At 41.1% G+C, this 20,677-nt stretch overlaps 2 protein-coding genes across 13 annotated transcripts in view; one reads left to right on the top strand and one right to left on the bottom strand.

Annotated features, from left to right (window-relative positions):
- SPX (spexin hormone) overlaps positions 1-20,677 on the top strand; it is a 288,585-nt gene that overhangs the window by 169,858 nt on the left and 98,050 nt on the right. The gene's annotated exons all lie outside the window — the stretch shown is intronic.
- Positions 1-20,677, bottom strand: part of ABCC9 (ATP binding cassette subfamily C member 9) — a 68,998-nt gene that overhangs the window by 30,566 nt on the left and 17,755 nt on the right. For 7 of the 12 annotated variants that reach the window (XM_051772367.1, XM_051772366.1, XM_051772365.1 and 4 more), the window contains 11 exons: positions 17,825-17,989; positions 16,059-16,214; positions 13,959-14,093; positions 12,546-12,708; positions 11,889-11,929; positions 10,877-11,019; positions 8,067-8,175; positions 6,564-6,674; positions 5,357-5,429; positions 3,853-3,958; positions 2,586-2,624 (listed from right to left, as the gene is read on the bottom strand). In XM_051772367.1, the coding sequence (XP_051628327.1) occupies positions 2,586-2,624; positions 3,853-3,958; positions 5,357-5,429; positions 6,564-6,674; positions 8,067-8,175; positions 10,877-11,019; positions 11,889-11,929; positions 12,546-12,708; positions 13,959-14,093; positions 16,059-16,214; positions 17,825-17,989 (1,241 nt within the window). The remainder of the gene's footprint in view (positions 1-2,585; positions 2,625-3,852; positions 3,959-5,356; positions 5,430-6,563; positions 6,675-8,066; positions 8,176-10,876; positions 11,020-11,888; positions 11,930-12,545; positions 12,709-13,958; positions 14,094-16,058; positions 16,215-17,824; positions 17,990-20,677) is intronic. The other 5 variants (XM_051772371.1, XM_051772374.1, XM_051772370.1 and 2 more) reach the window with 1 other exon arrangement.

The following is a 20,677-nucleotide window of genomic DNA, read 5'->3' as shown; positions in this document are numbered from 1 at the left end:
ATTGGAAGGGACTAGAAAATTGATGCTCATGTATTATTTTCCTGACTTAAAAAACAAAAACAAAACCATGAACAAAATTATCCTCCACTCTCAGGCCTGTGAATCCTCCAGATGAAATATTTCACTGCTGAGGCAGAAATGTCTGCTTGACTGCTGGGATACCAGTAAACGCAGCTGCACTCGTAAGGAGAATATCCAAGTCTAGAAAATTCTCATAGCAGAGTCCTTGTAATGCCAGACTCATGTATTAACATCTTCCCAAAATTCCAGACCTGAGACACAGCAGAACATCAGCTCTCTGAGGACTTTGACAATTCAGGCCTTGCAAAGGGCACAATCTGTGTTTCCTTTGGGCATCAATTGTCAGAGGAGATACTTCATTAGAGGTAAATCCTGCTGATTTATCTCAGAAGTGTCAAGGAGACATAAATTCAGGCTCAAAAGAGACATCACTTCACTAGAACTGGTCTCTTACTCAGCAGAAGCTTCCAGTCTTCTCTACAATGGAATAAAGTTACAAGAAAGCAAAAGATGGAGTCTAAGGAGAGATTGAAAAAGGGTTGGAAATTAGGTCAAGCCAAACAAAAAAGAAAAAAAGAACAAACTAAATTTGCTCTATTCAAAACCCCCAAACTTTTATCAGCAGGGCACAGCAGTGGTAGAGAAAGAGCTAATGCTTTCATGTACACATTTGGAAGTGCCCTCTGAACTACAATTTAACAAAAACTGGACACATGTCTTGCAGGACCCCTTGCAATTCCATACCAGATTTAATATGCTTGCCATTGGAATCAAATAGATTGCCTGAATGAGCAAGGACTAATTTTCAGATCTTATTTACCTAAACACTTCTTTGGTTAGAAATGTCATTCCATGCTTAGCTTGACAAATACACTTTAATTCTCCCAAATTATGAGTGAGATTTCTGTGAGAACCCATGTTCACCAATAATCCCATGAATAAACACATAGAAGACCTTTGCTGAGCTGGGGCCTTCACAGACAAGGGGATTAAGTATTTGGTCTTATACTTTTTTACCCTGCTGAAGCTGAGAGAGTGATGGGATTGCAGAGCATGGGAGTGCACTGGAATTGAAGCTCCTGAGGTTTCTAAAAAGAGTATTTTATTTGCCTGAGGGGATCAGCAATTTTTGCTCTAGTTTCTTTATTGAAATATGGCTGTTTATGCTAATTTTTCAGCTGTATTATAAAATATACATGTTGGCCAAAATAGGCCATGAGAAGTTCAAGTCTGAAATTGTAGGAAAGACCAGACTGATTGGTCATTTTGTAAGATTTTGAACACATAAGATGAAATAAATAGAAATTAATTTAAATCAAGGTTTTAAGGAAAAGTAAAAAGGACACCTTGCTGAAGTTTGGATACTTTTACAGTAACTTTGAATGATTTAAAATAGATCGATGCATCTCTAACCAGGCTGTGATCCCCTCAGCCTACAAAGTAAAAAGGGAGGAGAATAAAGAGATACAAAATCTCTGGGATACCACTGTAACAACAGAATGAACTGTTTCCTCTGCTAATAAAGGCAAGAAGTTTGAGGCAAGATAAGGACTGAGCATCTACACAAATTTTACTCAGGAGTTTGGAGGAATTTAGTCCTGTCCCTGCAACCAGCCACAGCAGCACTAGGTGGTTATGCTGATTTTGGCCAAATGTTTGTTTATCTGATCATTTATCCCTGCAGAGCCCATAATGTGGTTTCTGTGAGCTGCTGTTAGTGTGGTTGCAACCCAAGGGGAGTATTTCCTTTTCCTAACTTTTCTTGTATCCTTAATACTTGAGGACAGAACAGGCCATTTGTGAGGATCCCTTTAGTAGTTCTTGTGTTTCCTGAGCTTTTCACTTAATACACAACAACCTGTTTGCACAGAAACCAGTCCAATGTACAGAAAATGTACAGTGAGTGAAGGATTTCCACTTAGCCACTCTTTGCTTGGTAGCCTGACAATGTGGTTCTGGCTGTTCGGCTCAGTGTGGATGAGGGGAATACATGTCTCTGCATAATCCCCACAACTGTCCTCATATAGACTTAATAATTAACAATTCAGATCTGAATTGGCTCAATCACTGCATCCAGACAGCCTCAGATATATCACAAACCTCAGACAAGGGGCTGGTTTTTTGTGTGTCTAAGCTTTGTAACGTATCTGAGACATGTCTCATAAGTGGGAAGAATGGAGAACTGGCCCATAAGACTTGCCCTGGCCAAGATCTTTTACAGAAAGATGCACTAACGTGCTTTATTTCCCTAAGATGCCAAACCAGTGACAACCCTGGCAGCAGGACATACAGCTCTTACTGCAGTCAACACCCACAGCAACAGGGTATTCAAATCCCAGTGATGCATTGCAGGATTGCCCCAGTACAACCGGGGCTGAGATCTTATCCATTATTACTATTACTGTGTTGTTGTGCCTGAATTTGTGGGGGAATTCACTGCATTTCACCCCTGGATCAGTAGCTGCGTTAGTCATGCACGTAGAATCACATGGAAAGGGATTTAAGAGAGTAAATAGGACCTTTAGTATGGTTTTGCAAAATAGAGGATCCACTTGGTTAAATACCTGAAGTATCCTTCTGTATTCGTCTGTCTGCCAGGCAGTCTGAAATTACCAGCAAAACATAACCATGTTTGCATCAGCTATGTCAGGGCACCAGTTAGAGTGTGCAATGAAAAAAAAAGCCTGAGATGCTTCCTAAAGCCTGAGTTGTTTGCTGATGTACAGACAATCAACTGACAGCATGATCCGACCCCTTGAACAACGTGAAATTTTCATTTTTGTTGTTTTTCATCATCCATGATTATGAAACATTTCACAAACTGTCTCTAGTGTGTTTCTAGGATTTCTCACTTCTCTAATCTCCCTTAGATTTCATATCTTTTTCTAGGAAAAACCCAAGTCTTTCTCAACTATATCTTTGAAAACAACTGTGAGAATCATTTCAAGGAACACTCTACTTACCCCTCGCATTTTTTTCAAATTACTCAGAAAAACAATGCCTGGTTGGGGTGTAAAAACCTTTATTACGTGTCTCAAAGAAATTAACTGTGGTAAGTCACATATTCTTCCTTCAAAGCTTAAACTCAAAGTTAGTCTTGCCTTGGCTCCAACTGTACCTGCTACTCCAGTGAGATCATATGTTTAGAATAGCACAAAGTGAAATATAGCTGGGGAGCAAAAAATGCCATGGATACTAGCACAGGAAAAGCAAAAAACATCCAGCTTGCAACATTGCTGTAAGAAAAATATGACAAGGGAGGTTACTAGTCAAGGGATGGGGCAACAAAATATTGGCCTCTGTGACGAAATTCCCTCTTCCTCAGCAAAAAGCTGATTGAGAGGAGTTTGGCTTGGCAGTTTTAAGGAAGCAGAGCTGATCTTTAAAATCAAAGAACAAGTTTTGGGGTTACTGTAAAGAATAACAGTGACTTCCACAGGTGAGGCTTGATCATGTACCAGGGAAGGAGAAGAGCAGTAACACGTGTTATTGTATCACCTTTTTTTTCTCCCAGCACCAGCATCTCTGAGTGAGAAATACATGCTTATTTGATAATCTGAATTTCTAGTCGGATCATTTGCTAGGCTAATATATTAGATATTAATTGCCAGACTAGCCTTTTTCCCTTCCTAAGACTGCTCTGCCTGCTCTGAACCATGACAAAACAGCAGTGAAAACCCTTCATAAGTTTGCAGGTGATGCATTCCAGAGAGGATCTGGGTGATGAGAATCACTCAACATGCAGTTCTGAGGCACAAAGTTTACATTTCTCCCAGCAAACCTCAACCTCCTCCTGCTTAAATACAGCAATTAAAAGCTATATAAACATACTTGCTCCAGTGAACTTTTCCCTCCAGCGTCTGCATCTCTCCCAATATAGCAAGGAGAAGGGAGGACTTGCCACAGCCAACTTGACCCACAATCATTGTCATCTGACCTGTGATAACAATAAAAACACCAAAAAACACATCTTGAAAAGAGGGAAAAAATATACTCCAGTCAACTAGGTGCAACCAGATCCAGGTCTAGAGCATGTTTGAACTAGTTGGTTAAATATGTTAGCACTTCCAGGGATGGGGCAGCCACAGCTTCTCTGGGCAACCTGTGCCAGGGCCTCCCCACCCTCACAGGGAGGAATTTTTCCTTAAAATCCAATCTAAACCTACTGTCAGTTTGAAGCCATTCCCTGTTGTCCTGTCACTCCAAGCCCTTATAACTCCTCCACCTTTCTTGTAGGCTCCCTTCAGGTATTGGAAATTTTCCATGTCTCTGTCTAGCTGGGAATTTAACTGTCTTATTCCTTCCAAAGGAGATAAACTCTGGCTCACTCAGCTTGTGAACCCCTGGCCTTAGACTTTAAATTCCTTGTAGCAAAGGCATTCTAGTGGTGCTGGACGTGGCACTGGGCCAGCACAAAGGAGTGTTCATCCATGTGTAGGGCACTTAATGCTACATGGAAACAAACAATACAGACTTTGGGATTACTTAACAACCATGTGACATCAACCTAAGGCAATAGTCTATTTTAAAACTAAGGACTTGATAGGACGTAAAAATAAAATATAAGGCTACTTAATAGCATCAACTACCAACAGTGTCAGGTATTTCACAGCATTAACAACGAAAACAATAAAAAAGTAGTATTATTATTACCAGCGTCATTACTATTATCATTAATAATAATAATAGAAAATAATAGTTGTTACTTTTCACACTTGCTATGTAAGTGTTCTGAAACAAACCAGTATTTTGTAAACCTGTGGAACCCCTAGCCAATGCAAGGAATTACAGGAACTCAGCTTGACAAGGAGAAGTTCATTGAAAGAGGAAATAACTGAGGTTTTCTTGACAGGAAAACTGCATTTTCTGATATGAAAATAGTTGTGAACTGGGAGACTGTTACATTAATGAATGGCAGGAAAAGTGCAAGACATGAGTGCTGTGTCCCTGGGCACCAACTGGTGGAAATAAGATACTGAATCAGATTCACCCTGGGTTTGAACAGGTCTGGAACTCTCCCTTTTTCTTTTTTTTCAATTTCTCTATTAGAAATAATAATGAATTATTTGAAACCATCATTTTCCTATTTATTCTTACTCTTGACTTTGTGCTCTTATTGAAACTATCTAAAGGTATGCAAAACCCACATAATTTATCTAATGATATTGCTATGTGACAAAAACAGGTCAAGGATTTTTATACATTTTTAACTTTCATTTTTTTCTTATAAAAATCTAAAAGTATACTTTTATGCTTTTCACAACATCAAGAAATGGAATTAGTAATAGCAATTTGACATTACATGTTTCATGTTTAAGTTGTGCTTTTATCCTACCTGTTGGGATTCTAATGTTTATGTTGGACAATGTAGCTAAGCCACTTCCCCATGAAAAGTATCCATTGGTCACCTACAAAATAATTACCACATGTCACTTATACATAAACACATGAGGGGAAAAAATAGAATGGCTGGTTTGGATTTAAAGTATGTCACTTAAATAAGTTGCACACACACACACACACACACACACACACACACAAAAAGTTAGGTTTTTAAAGACTGCCAAACCCAGAAAAGTTTCTGAATAAGAATAGATATATACACAAATATATATACTGTATGTAATGTAATGAAAGGATAATCTTGAGTTGAACTCTACCAAATACTTTCACTCTGTCAAATATAAGACTAAAGAAACATTCTTTGTACAGAGCACACTGAGGGGGGACACATGGCAAACATAAAATAATGTCACAATAAATGACAGGTCATAGTATAGATCAAATAATCATAGAATGACTTGGGTTGGAAGGGACATTAAAGATCATCTTGTTCCAATCCCCTGCCATGGGCAGGGACACCTCCCACTAGCCCAGGTTGCTCCAAGCCCCATCCAGCCTGGCCTTGGACACTTCCAGGGATGGGACAGCCACAGCTTCTCTGGGCAACCTGTGCCAGGGCCTCCCCACCCTCACAGGGAAGAATTTCTCCCTAATATCCAATCTAAACCTCCTCTCTGTCAGTGTGAAGCCATTCCCCCTTGTCCTGTCACTCCAGGCCCTTGGAAATATTCTCTCTCCATCTTCCTTTTGGGCTCCCTTCAGGTCCTGGAAGGCCACAATTAGGTCGCCCCAAAGCTTCTCTTCTCCAGGTTGAACAATCCCAACTCTCTCAGCCTTTCCTCATATTTCCATGCCTTTAATCACCTTGGTAGCCTCCAACAGTTCGATGTCAACTCAAAACTTCTGATCTTATTTTTAACAGTGAATGAGAACTGCCTGAAAGGACAGGTTAGTCAACCTGTATTAATTCCTGCCCATCAGATATTCTAAGATCTTTTCCTTTATATTCGTGATGGGAATCACTATAAAGACCTGGTCTGAAGCCAACTCTTCTCACTGCACTTTTGGCTAAAGTGCTGACTCATCTAAGGGCTTGCTCTTACAGTAGAAAATTTGGAACAGCAGCAGCAATTGGACACTATCAGATGCTGTTTCAGGAGCTGCTCCTTGTAAAGAACAAGAGGATGTTCTCAAACCACCTTGATCGCGACGTCGTCGATCTCCACGGGCCGTGTCTGCTTCCTGGCTGGCTGCTCATAGCCTTCGAGCTGGTACCTCAGGGGCTGCCTCCTGTTGATGGCCTTGGTGTGCTGCACAGGGAAATGAACACACAGGAGAAAAGCTGGAATCCTCAGGAGAAGACAGCATTTGGTTCCCTGTAAATCCATTCGCTTTCTTACCACCGTACCAGCGCAAAACAAGACGCCAGTGTGTGATAATAAAACACGCTGCTGACATGCACACAGTGTAATGCTTTAAACACTTCCAGCTGAAGCACAGAAAATACCTGACTTTTTGTGTTTCCCACGCAAAACCATCCCAAATTTCACCTGTCACCCTCCTCTGCCCTACCTGAGGCAGCTCCAAGCAAAGCTGTGTCACTGTGTAATGACGTGCTGAGTTACCACTTAGTTCTTGGAAGCAGAATAGCTGCAGGAGTGGGAAGCATGTCAGTTTAGCTTGTGCAGAGCACCTTCCTGAGGGATAATAGTGATTTTGGAGCCAGCTCATTCAGAGCTCCCTGTGGTTATTTGTAAGCACCTCTGTATCGAGCTGAATCAATATAACCTTAGTGATTCCTTACAGCTGGACTATATTTGGTTATTGATTAACTTTTACAGACACTGCCTTTGTTTTTCCCTTTCCCCATCATCTATCTAGACTTTGTCTCTTTAAGGCTAGACAAAAGGTGGACAGAAGAAATAAAACAAATGCTGAAACAATTTTATATTTGTTTAATTTATTATAATGGTTAACCCAGAAAAACAAGAAATGTTGTTCAAGTTGGCAAAACAATTTAATTCAGCTCAAAATCAAACTTATTTTGTGCTAATCCTCTCTTTCTGTTACTGTCTTCAAGATTCAGTCACATTTCAACTTGTATATTTAGTTTGAAAGAGCTGAAATATCTGGCTTTTTAAAAACTGTCAAAATGAAAAAAAAAACCAAACCTCCAACCTTTCCCCAAATCATCTCCATTGGGTTTTTTTCTGTCCTCAAATTTTACTCAAATTCACTGTATGTTTAGCACTCCAGAAACAGCATTTTGGAATTAATTCCTATTTCACAAAGTTTGGTGCAGTTTGTCCCACCTCCAGCTCTGAATTTCCCAGAGCAGGGGTTGTTCCTACCTAAGGATGCCCAAGATACAACAGGATGTACTGGGAATACACAGCACAAAGCCCATAACCACAGGGAATCCACCTGGGGCTTCTATAAAAGCTGAGGAGGATTAATTTGAACCATGTGCAAATGTCTTGGTGTGTTGTGGGGTTTTCATTACTACTGGCACTTCAGCAATGCTTGAATGTGTTTGTGGGCCCTTTATGTCATAGAAACACAGAGATTAAGACATAAAAGAGGCAAAATTGGTCAATACTAGTCAGGCTAGAAGCCAAAACTCCCGAGGTCTATCAGCTTGGCCACTGGTCTTGCATGGGGCTGTAGGGCTTTGAAATTCAGCATCATAAACCAGAACTTACAAGTCCTGTGTGCTTCTTACAGGATTCATAGGGTACAGAGCTGTCCCCCCCTCTCCAGCTGTCATCTCCAATCTCATCACTCAGGAGAAACTCATTCAGCTTCTGGACACTTGAAAGAAAACAGGACAGTGAGTTGCACAAACCCAAGTTTCCATTAGTGTATTCCCATTTTCGTGCAGCAGTATTTATCAGAAATGTTCCAAAAGAAGCTCATGGGATACTTTCAGTTTCCTCTCAGTCTATCTGCCACCCTGATGGCAAATGAAAATTTATGCGTGTGGAAGAAGGACAGATGAAAATAATCAAACATTGTACTGGTGGCCGGGAACAAAGAGCAGGGCTGGTCATGTGGGTGCCAAGGGAGCTCCGTGGGAATGGTTTCCATCTCTTCTGGGCCTTTCTCATGCCTACACACAGTCAGGGTGCATAAATGAGTCATCCACCCACCTACACCCCCTGGAAATGCCAGTGCAGTAGGTGCATCTGACACAGCTTCTGCAGGGATGAACAAAGTCACTCACTGATCATGGTGAAGCTCTGTGACTTTGCAAAAACTTAAATCAAGGTGTGTTGGGTCAGAGACCGAGAAAGAAGGAGGACATATGCCTTCAGATCAGTGATTTGAACATTAATCTGAAAATGGGAAAGCAGTCCTGTCTCAAGGCCCACCTGCACATTTCATGTTAAATTATCAATATGTGTTTGAGCAGCCACAGAGATGCTGGTTAGCAAGAAAGCACTGCTAGTGTCATTATTTCCTCCTGACAGTATTCCTGTTTCTACCTCCTCTTTTGAAAGGAAGATTCATGTGTCTAACCCCTGTGTCAGAATTCCAGTCTTACATAAGGGCACCAAGCAAGAATTTATTTTCTTGTGGAAGATAAGAGACCTTGCTCTGATCCCGTGCCCAAGAAAGAAAACATCAACCCTTACTTCGAATCTGAATGAAGTACCCTCAAAAGTTTTCAAGGCACTAGAACTGCTCTTGAACATGAAATTCTGACCAAAGTATAAGCACTTAATCATAAAACAAATGAGCACATACTCCTCTGATTGAGGACAGTGCCATGGAGTGACCAAGCACACATTTTTCATTCTTCGCTTGGGGGACATGATGTTCATGGGAGAAAGATGTTAGGAAACGAGTTTGCCAAAGGATACAGTTTGTTTTGGCAAATATGGTCTCTAAACAGTGTCCTGAGGAGTGGCCAGCAGTGTTAAGGAAAATGTACACACCATTTTGATATTAGGGCTCTGCTAAACATAGTACAGAGATGTAGAGGCTTAGATGATTTATAGAGGAGCCTTGAGATTTTCCACTACTCAGAAATCCTTTTCAACCTAGGGAAAATGTCTCATGTGGCCCTGCTGCTGCTTTGATAAAAATAAACTCTGTTTAATTATTTTTGTTTTTTGAAGTCAGTGTGGTGCTGGCAAAGGGCAGCTGTGGAGCCTGAAGTCCCTTTGACTGCTATTTGTCATTATTGCTGCCCACCAAAAAGAGTCAGTGACAGCAGCAATGGAACACCTTGCCAATGTGCCTCAGCCTTGGCACGAGGGAATGATGTTTCTGGGTGGGAAGGTTAGTTCTGTCCTCACATCCTGCTAGTGCTTGGCATCTGACACATTGCTGCCAGTCAGGTGTCAGTTTGTGCCCCCTGGGACGTCTTGGCAGTGTGTAGGTCTGCATAACTGCCCTGTGACCAAGACTCTGTCCATACAGGCCACTGGCACCAGCAGCCAAAACCCTGAAATTTGACTTCCTACCAACCAGCTCCCTCGAGATTAAGTGCTTTATAGCCCAGCATAAGGAAGCTGTTCTGTTGGGCTATTTTACAGAAATAAATGCCTGGAACATATCAGGCAGGACATTGCCAAATTCTCACTGAAAGCCCAGCGCACCCTTTGTGGAGGTAGAGTCGCTCTTTCTTGCCTCAGCAGGGCCAGTCTTGCTAAAGAGCTTCACAGCAGTCTCTCTCATCTCCCTCTGTACAGAAAAGAGCCCAGAAAGTACTAGATGAGAGTGATGGTGAGTGGCCACACTGTGAGCAGAGGAGCATTTCCCAAGGAAGAACAGTGCAGCTCTAAATCTGAATTGCCAAAGGTAGTGAAATCATAAAAAGAATGGATCATTTATAATCATAGAATCATAGAATGGTTTGGGTTGGAAGGGACTTTAAAGATCATCCAGTCCCACCTCCTGCCATGGGCAGGGACACCTCCCACTAGCCCAGGGTGCTCAGAGCCCCATCCAACCTGGCCTTGAACACTTCCAGGGATGGGGCAGCCACAGCTTCTCTGGGCAACCTGTGCCAGGGCCTCCCCACCCTCACAGGGAACAATTTCTCCCTAATATCCAATCTAAACCTCCTCTCTGTCAGTGTGAAGCCATTCCCCCTTGTCCTGTCACTCCAGGCCCTTGGAAATAGTTTCTCTCCATCTTCCTTGTGGGCTCCCTTCAGGTCCTGGAAGGCCACAATTATGTTGCCCCAAAGTCTTCTCTTCTCCAGGCTGAACAATCCCAGCTCTCTCAGCCTTTCCCCATACCAGAGGTGCCCCATCTGATCCCCTTGGTGGTCTCCTCTGGTCTTGCTCCAACAGCTCAGTGCCTTTCCTTTGCTGTTTCTTCGCATCATGCAGTAAAATGAACTGTTTACTCTGATTTCTCTCACATCTTTGAACACCTGAGTCCTGCACCTTAACTCTCTTCCAACGCGAGCAGGCAGAGACAACCCTTTCCTCCAGCACCTTCCCTGATGTATTACCCAGCTGGGTGTTCATGAGTCGGTGAGAACAGAAGGACCACTTACCTTACAATAGCTTTGACTGCAAAACGAACCACGGTGGAGAGCAGGAACAGGGGTGTGACCAGGATGTGGAACAGAGACAGGGATGCGAAGGCCTGGGCGGGCTGCAGGGGCTTGTCGTTGGTGTAGGCATAGGTCACAAAGGTCTGTCACACCAGGGAAAGAGCAGGTCAGGACAAGGGCTCTCCAAAAAGAGGGGCAAGGACAGCAAGCAAAATATTTTTCTCAATTAAGGCTAATAACTATATACCTCAGTTTACTGGGGATCACAGTAAACTGAAGAGAAAGGTGTCTTCTAAAGTGAAATAGATTTTAAACCCTTGCCCATGGTTTCAAGAGGTTTACATATTTAAGAATGAAAAAAAATTTCATTGTTCCATCTAGTGTTGTAAGTGACTTCAGGCTTCAGAGGAAACACATAACTCGGAAAAATCAGTAAGAATCCAACAAATCTTATGGGTCCAGAACTCTGGATATGTTTCCACCAATTCTGGTACCCACTCTCACTGTACTCTCAGTAATGCCCTCAAAATGTGGTCTGTGAAAAACCCACACTTACTGGCATGTCACAGTTCCTCTAGTGCTTGAGGCTGAGATTTAAACCTGGCCAGAGCACAAGCAAAACTTATTTGTCCTTAAACTGCAGAGTACTCTTTCCTGCAAACTGACATGATTGCTTATAATGCACTTAATGCTCAAGAGACAAGTAAAGCCATTCAAAATCCCTTCAGAAAAAGAGCTTTTCAAAATGGGTCACCTTTCAAGTTGCAATGATTTTTTTTCTTTCTTTCTGATGGTAAAAAATTATATTTCTTTTTGGTTTTAACAATCCACACTCTGGGAATGGACACTTCCAGTGTCATCCTCTCCTACAGTCAGCAGGGCACATTAACTCACCTGCTGGTTTTATGAGGAATAGGTGCTACAATAACAATGGTGTCCATTCTTTTTTTAAACCCCCCTCTCCTTTTCTCCACCTTTTATAAGGAAAAGTGAAAAACAAACCATATCTTACTGCGAGAACAGCTGCTATTGGTATGGCTGCATTCATAAAAACTGGGAAGGAAAAACAAAATAGGCATTAGATTATATGAAATAAGAAAAAAAAACAATTTTACAGTAAGGGTATGACACCAGAAGAATCCATTTTCTTGGATTTCCAGTTCAAGTAATTAAAACTCCCAAAGGAAAGTACTCTGCAGGAAGAAACTTCCTTCCATGGTAGTCAGAGATCTTAAACACACTAACAAATAAACCAGGGAATTCTCTCATCTGTATATTTCAGTAAACTCAGAGAAAAAATATTATGTGCACAAATATTACGCAACACAACTAAAACATTACCCTCTCAGCTCTTTTCCATTACACAAAACACAATTTCTTTCAGAGACTAATTTGTCTTTGCTGCAATCAGATCTGCTAATATATAATGTCATAATGAAGGTAGTAGAAAATTTACTACAAAAATAAATCAACAAGATATACTCTACCTTTTCAAGCTTCTGCCTTATATATATATATATCATGCTTTTTATTTTAATCACATCACACACAAAAACGTGTCACAGACACAGCTGGGTTTTGCTTTAGTTGAAGTCAGGAGGAATGTTGACATCCTGAAGATCCTGAAGAACAGGATCCATTTCCAGGCACCACAAATAAAGTTACTTACTAGAGAGAGACGTGTGAAGTGCAAAGGTTTTGAGGCTGGTGAGTTCCTTCATCCTCGTTTCTTCCACACTCGTACAGAATATGTGCTCCCAGGCATACAGCTTTAATAACTTAATGCCTTTTAGTATCTCATTGGTTTTCTTTAATCTCTCAGTAGAATAGTCCTTCATTTCAAAAGAAAACCAGGATAAGAAATAGATAACAGGTCTGTAGTCTTAGTGTGAATGCTCTTTCCCCTTCATTTCTCTTGGAAAATTCATCAAAAAAGCTTAATTTTGTTTGTTTGTGATTTTCTACAGCTGCCATACTGAGAAAAACAATACAAAATTCCATGTTCTTTGGAGATATTAAAATGGTTACAGCCATGAGGGGAAATTAAGTGAGCCTGATCTGAAAAGAAAAATAACCCAAAGGATCCCAACCCTTCAAACAGTGGGTGAGACTCAGGGAGGGAGATTACTGTGCCAACAGTGTCCATAACAATAGATAGAAGAATATATGTGTGTACTTGCTGCACAAGATTCATTCTGGGATCCAAACAGACCAGTCATGCAAACAGGTGAATTATTTATTGATATATTTAGCTAATCATCCCTCACCAGAAAGCAGTAATCATAAGGTTGGTAAAATCATAAATTTTGGTAAAATCATAATCCAAAAGCTGTTACGAATCAGAGTAAGTCAGAAAACAGCAGTAAGAAAGATTCAGACTATTCCTGAAATTATCCAAAGACAAATCCTCTGTACAATTTGTACAGGTTGTACAAACTGGCACAACTTAACAGGACTGAAGCCTGCTGGAGATCAGATCCATGTATGTATAATTTGCTCACTGAATATTGAGACAAAAAGGATCTCTAAATATTTGGCATCTTAAACATCAAAGGCTGACTTAAAAAGTTCAAGGATCACGACTATAAAGTTAAAAATTAGACAAAGTACCAGAAAACATTTCCAACTGGTGAATTAAATCAGACAGCAAAACAAACTAGCAACACTGAAGAATGCAAAATAGACATTAATGCAGCAGTGCCAGCTGATTTGTAGAGAATACCAAAGCTTGGGGTGAGAGCAGAAAGTCTGTTGTACACATTCCTTAATATCTCCTGCTATAATTTATCAGTCATTTGTACTCTTTGCTAGCATCCCACGAAATACAATGTCTGAATGTGGGAATAATACCCTTCTATGGAGCTGAATTCAGACAAAATTGTGCTAGTTGTGTTAAAAATACTCTTTGCAGGGAAGGCAGGTCAAGGCCCGCACACTTTATTTGAGAGTCTCTTCTGACAAATGTGAGGAAGGGAGAGACACTGAGCCACGGAGAAACAGAGGAACCATGGGACTAAGGGATGTTCACTAACTACAGGTTCTCAGTCCTGGACCACAAATGTCACTGAAATCATTTACTTACAAGGGTGCTCTTCTGAGCCTCAGCCAACTTTGTAGCTATGAAATACTGTATTGGAGCTAAGAGCACGATGACTGCAGCACCAACCAAGGCACTCACTCCCAGCAAGTTGTAGAGTAGGATCACACCCATTATTATCTGTCAAGAAAAAAAACCAACATAGGAGGGGAAAAAGTAGATTTCAACATGCCAGAACAGTACCAAGAAGACAAATATTTGTTCTTCTAATAAACATTTAAATGGTTCGTAGGAATGGGCTGAGCACACCCTTCAGAAGGTCACGTTTGGAAAGTGTGGGAAATAAACCCAGAAGCCTTTATTTTTGACATTAACTAAATAGTTTGTGTTACTGCCTGGTAGTTCTAATCCAGGTTGGGTTTCCACAGAGCTGAAGGAGCACTAAAATGATGGTGCTTGCCCCAAGGCATTTCAGAGAGTTACTGGCCTCAATTCTTATTTACAGTAGAGCTCCTTGCATCACTCTGGGAGCACTCAAAGATCCTAGGACTGCCTTGGATCACAGCTGCATTCTGTCACAGTGGTCCTCCACTAAGACAGGCACTGAAGTGTGAAGCAGATGTGCTGGAAGTGACACAACCTGAGCTTGTGCATCATTACCATCTGTAGGAAAACACCAACACACTGCCTTAGTCCTGCAAAGAGTGTGGGAACACTTCCCAAAAAGGCTAACCTGGGAATGGCTGTGATGCAACTACTGGGATTCTGGCTCCTGAGTTAATACAAGCTCTACTACTTAAGTATTTTTACTAAAAGCTCCACTTTGTGGTACAGAGATATCCTCAGTGACAAGAGGGCATACAGAACTAGTTGCCTATCTCATATTTTTATCTCTTAAATGAGTCCATTCTGTCTTTCAATCTCCCTTCTTGTTACACAATCAGAAATAAGAATCAGTACAGTTTAACATTTTCAAAGCAATATTCAGCTTTTCAGGCTTCTGTACAGCAAAATATCATACCCAGATGCCATTTTCTTAGGGAAAGGTTGCAGGCAGTAATTTGCACTTGGTGTAAACTGAAGCCCTTACTTGGGCCCTGATTCTGCAATGAATGTTTGCCCGGGGTATCAGGCCATAATTGGTGGATGAACAATATATTTTCTAGGATTCACCCTGATCTTCATCAGGGTATGGCTAAATCTGATCACACTAGATGGATATAAGTTCAGTATTTGCTATAAGCAGGACAGTCCTATGACCTTTTCTAGAGTGGAGAAGTACTCATAGTTAAGACAGGTTAGTTTCTTCCAACTCTTTTTTTTTTTCTAAAAAATAGTCAATTGAGATATTAAAAGATTATAAAATACTTATAATAACAGTTGGTTCTATCTCTTTTTAAATTTTTTTAATGTCAGTGAGATCACCAACAGGTAAGGAGCGTGCCAAACTCACCCTAAGCTAAAATTATGAAATGCTACAGGAGTCCAAGTTTCATGGAAAACCAACATGTCTTAGTTTATTAAGGCATTTGGCATTTTTTAAGATTTCTTTCAGGCTAACAATTTTAACCTTTCCTTCCCACAGATCTGCCTGTATTTCTTTCCAAGCCTTGCTGAGGACCAGATGTGTACAGTAACTAAGCTTGTTTAGAGGGGAGCTCCTCTGAGCACTGTCAGGGCTGCTGTCAGTCACAGAGCAGGATTCAATTACTTTTTGCTCCTGCCACAAAACCCACTTAAAACTGGACTCTGCAAAGAGAAATAATCAGCCCTGTCAGATGCCTGTGCTGCTACCATGTGGCAGAAGTAAAAGCAATGGCTTGTGTCAGCAGTGGAAGAAATATGAGCAGGGAAAGGATTGCAGGTCAATCTTTTTAAAGTCACAGATAACATCCATGACATGGAAATCCTGCTAAAAAAAAAAAACCTCCCTCTCTCAAAAAACCCCTCTCTCTCTTCACTGGCCCTTAGAGAGACATCCTCCCAGCACTTGGAGTAGATGATGGGCCACATTCCTGCTTGTTAGTCTTCCTGGGAAATGGGCATGAAGACTAGGTTCCCCTCTGGAGTTTGTAGTAGTCTCACAGACTCTTCCCAACCAGGTTGGAGGACCCCTGAAATCAGGCCCTTTCTTTGATGCTCTACCTGAACAGGCATTGCCCACAGGTTGGGGCACAGGAACAAGAACCACATCAGTTGGTTTGTTTCTATGGCAACCAAGTTGTTGATTTGTCCCAGCGTCATCTCTCCCATGGACAAGTTGGATGTAGAAAGCCTCAGGATCTTATTATATATCATTGCCTGTAGGAAAGGAATAAAATGGAAGATATGAAAATGGTGTAATTATAAAACAACAGTGGCAGCAGGATGTTTCAAACTGCAGCACCAGCCTTTGCCTAAGGCAGCCCTTCTCCCAGTCTCTCACCTGGGACAGAGAGAGAGGGAGACAGAGGGAGAGAAAGCACGAGAGAGAGAACTGACTTTTAAAAGCTCCAATTCCTCTCAAAAGATTTGTTGCTTAGTGCAGACCTAAAATAGAACAAAATGACAACAAAACATTCAAAATTTAGGAGACTGGCCAAAGATATTTTTTTAATAAACATTTGGTGAGCCTGCTTTTCTGTGGCACTGTCTCTCAAAGAGATACTTGTTTCTGATAAGATAGTTAAACTGTGAAGTTTTGACTAGGGTGGGTATGGATTCCTTTGGCTTTCTCCCCTTTACCTGGCCATTTCTTTCCATAAAATTTGTAGGAGTTTAACAGGGTTTTAAATTAATCAGCGTTTATATCTACAAGACTTTTAAAGTCAAATGTTGTTAGCCCTGTTCACAGTTACAACCAAATATCAAATGCTGCAGCTCCAAGGAAGTTTTTTTAAAAATTTTGTCCACTTTGACTTTGTCCTTTGGCAATGTAGATCCTGTAAAAATAATCAGAGATGCCTACAGGCCACGGTGAATTACATCAGCTGCATAGCACAGAATATTCTGAGTTAGAACGGACCCACAAGGATCATGAAGTCCAACTCTAAAGTGAATGACCTGTACAGGATAGATCCCACAGCCTTGGTGTTATGTGCACCAGTTGAGCTAATATGCTCCTAAAAGTCTCCATTTTGGCAAGTGGGAGTCACAAAAACACGAGAAAATAACCGGGTACTCTTTCTTCTCCAAGTCTGTACCACCTTATCCTGGGAGAAGGCAGAACACATTTGAAACAGCTCCATCGGCCCCAGTGGGCACAAAAGAAGCAGCTTCCATGCTGGGCTGATATTCCCAGGGTCAGTAACATCTGGCAAAACATCAGTTCCTGCTCCTGCTGCCTGTGGAGTCTGGTCTGGGAGAGCCCTGCTACAACCCACCCACGTGCTGAGCCGGAGCTGCTGGCTCCAGTCCATAAACACACTGTCACAGGGGGTTAATGGATGCTGGGTTTACAGACACAGCTCTGCAGATGAATCACTCCCACCCCATCCCACAGGGCTCTGTGCAAAAGGGCATAAATATCCAGCCTCACCACTCAGGGCACATGGACAAGGTTCCCATAAAACGAAGATGCTTTGCAGATGACTCTGCTCACGGCCAGCAGAGGCTAACTCGTAAGGGAATGAGCAAAGCAGGGCCAAAATGACACTGCTTACATCTTTCCTCATCTGCAAAGATGTGTTCTTACACGCACAGAGTGAGTGTTGAACTTCTACAGGTTAGTTTTTTAGCAGAAGGAATTGCTGCCAACAGTTTGGCTGCGTCGGTGATGCTGCTCTGCCCAGCTTTCTGTATAAAAACACAGCCTGTACCATCCCTCAAACCATCATTAACTCAGCCTTCAGATAAAGAACGAGACAGATGAAATGGAAGCACAGAGTTGGAGCTGTTGTTAGGGAGTTTTTTGGCAGAACATCTATGCTCACCAGCAAGGCACCTCGCAGGTTGATGCCAGTTTCTGTGGTCACATAGTAGGATGCCTGCAGGAATGTCCTCTGCAAGATAAGGGCCAGGAAGAGAAGGACTGCCAACACATAGACATTCCTGAGGAATTCTTCTGAGGAAAGATAGGAGTTGGATGGATCCTTCACCTGAAAGAAAGGAAAAAATTATTCAAGTGCCCTAGGAGGGATTGTGTTTTCTTGAGAAACTGGGAACAAGGAAATTCAGTCATTGCACTAAAATAAAAAAAATTGATGGTATTATGGGAAAGTTATAGAAATCAGATTTCTCACTGTCCTAGATGTCAAAATTAAATACTCCTCTCATGTTCCAAAGACTTAGGATCTCAACTTTTAGCAGTTCTAAAATGATCTGGTTTTAGCAGGAAAGTGACAGTAAGTTCACCACGTCTGCCTTGTCTTTAGTTTCTCCATCAAATTCTGGTGATTTGGAGCATAGAAATGCTACTCAGTACAAAAATAAAGCTCATTCTACTTGTGCCACAAAGGAAATAATTTTTATTATGTGGGATTAGTTATCTTGCATATTATAGAAACAGTTCCTTCCAGAATTAAAGTCTAGGATACCTGTGAATTCGGAATAAAACAATGCTGGTAATCTCCACAAAATGAGGTTCAGATGCCTCAAGAGGGCAGAGAGAAAATGTTGTTTAAATCACTTTATTTGTTTTCATTTCCTAGTTTTTGTGTTCACTGTTCTGCTCTGTTTAAGGCAGAAAAGGAAACAAATGTACCAAAATACTGCAAGAGGGACTGTCCCTTTGGTATTTCCGATCCAGCTGGAAGCAGGATGTACTGGAATTCTTAGGGAGATTTAAAAAAAAAAAAAAAAAAAGAAAAAGAAAGAGGAGGAAAAAGCCTGTTTTACTGAAATACTCAGCCTGATTTTGAGATGAAAATTTTGGGCAATATAGGAAAGCAAACCCCTTGCCCAAGACTCTTTGAAACAAGGGTTGTTTAAGTACCTGATTGGTCAGATAAATATATTTGAAAACTCTTCACATTCTGCTGCATCGAACCTCCCCATGTTTTCATAGTGGAGTTATCAATAATAAAATAACATTTGTAAATATATTTTTCTTCAATGTATGTAGAGTTCTCAGGAATTAAAGCAGAATAAGCATAAAACTAAACTTGTTCACATTAATTCAAACTAGAGAGAAATTAAAGCAGAAATGGGTAATAGGAAGAAAGACCACGAGAAAGTTTATCAAAATCCATAAATTAAAGGCAAATGTATTCTGAAATGTAGCCAAGAGAAATAGTGACTGTCACCAAGCCAGACCCTTGGAGTGGTTTCAAGATTTCCAATGATTCCAATCTTCCCTTTAGTCAATGCTGATTAAAACTTTAAGAAACCCACAACTGAAACCACTGCACTGAAGAGCAGAAAAGATAAATGAAGCAGACAAGATATAGTTTCCTAACTCTGAGATCCAGAAGTTATTTTCAAGCTTAAATACCTTGTTTGTTCAACACACACACAAAAAAAAACATTTTTGAAGGCAAAACATGCACTTTGCCTTCTGACTTTGTGGCTCAAGTCCAGCATGTGCAGGTTCAAGGATGACAAAGAGCTTTATTTGATAAGCTGTACAATTAAACTCTCCTTCAGAGCAATGAAAGTCTAAAGCCAGACTGAGCCCATCAGTCAAGAAGATTAATGTCAGGAGGGAGCAGCCAAGAAAAAGATATTTGGATAGTGATGATGGTCAAATACTTTATCTGGAGGGGAAAATGTTGTTTCATTACATACCTATCTGCTCATTCAAATACAAATTACTGGCTTCATAAAGTGTATGGAGAAATTTCTGTTATCAGGAGACACATGTAGGAAAATTTCTTCCTCATGTCTTCTCTGCTGTCAGTCAGTAAAACAACTTTACCTGTATTTTTCTCTAATTAAATAAATTCTTTTTCTTATGATAGAAAATGTTCTGAATCAGAGGCTTGTTCAGTGCTTAGAAGTGATCTCTGAAAGTTCAGTCTCAGTGAAACTTGAAATGAGCTGTATTCCAGTGTCTTTAGTGAATTTTTACTGTCAAGAAAGTCATTGAATAAAGTGAATGCTTTTCATTTTCTCACATGTGCCAACTCATTTCATCACTGCAACCAGTGGTATAATCAGTCACAAACAGGGACTGACTCCTCTCAGCTTCCCAGTGAAAAACAGATTTCAGAGAGCTCAAACCTGTCAGTGAACTACAAACTGAGAAATGGAGAGAGAGAAATTAAGAGAGAGAAATTAAGGAAAATTCTCAGGTTGATCCTTGCTGGATGGATCACTGAGGCACCACCAGTGGCTGTCCTGCCTGGAACAAAGAGGGACACTTGAAGAGGAGCAGAAAAATTGTTCCTTCTCCCCAGAACTGCTGGGATGACTCCATCAAGAGGCAGACAGCTGGGAAACCTGAGGGAATGGCCTGAAGTTGTGTCAGGGAGGCTTAGGTTGGATATTAGAAAAAGGTTCTTCCCCCAGAGGGTGGTTGGGCACTGAACAGGCTCCCCAGGGCAGTGGGCACAGCCCCAAGGCTGCCAGAGCTCCAGGAGGGTTTGGATGATCCTCTGGGGCACAGGGTGGGACTCTGGGGATGGTCCTGTGCAGGGCTGAGGATTGGATTTGATGATCTTTGTGAGTCCCATCCCACTCAGCATATTCTGGGATTCTGTGAAACTGGGGGAAGCCTCCACTACCTGTGTTCCATTCCACTACTCTAGTTTGGAACTTGACTGTCTCTCACAAAAAAAAAAAAAAAAAAAAAAAAAGAAAAAACAACTCAATTTGCTCAGAAGAAAACATGAAATAGCACAGTGCCG

Source organism: Manacus candei, unplaced genomic scaffold (genome assembly GCF_025592945.1).
Source record: "Manacus candei isolate 608988 ecotype Guabito, Panama unplaced genomic scaffold, ASM2559294v1 h1tg000153l, whole genome shotgun sequence".
Taxonomy (NCBI): Eukaryota; Metazoa; Chordata; class Aves; order Passeriformes; family Pipridae; genus Manacus; species Manacus candei.
The sequence above is the reverse complement of the archived record's forward strand: the minus strand, read 5'-3'. Positions and strand labels throughout refer to the sequence as shown.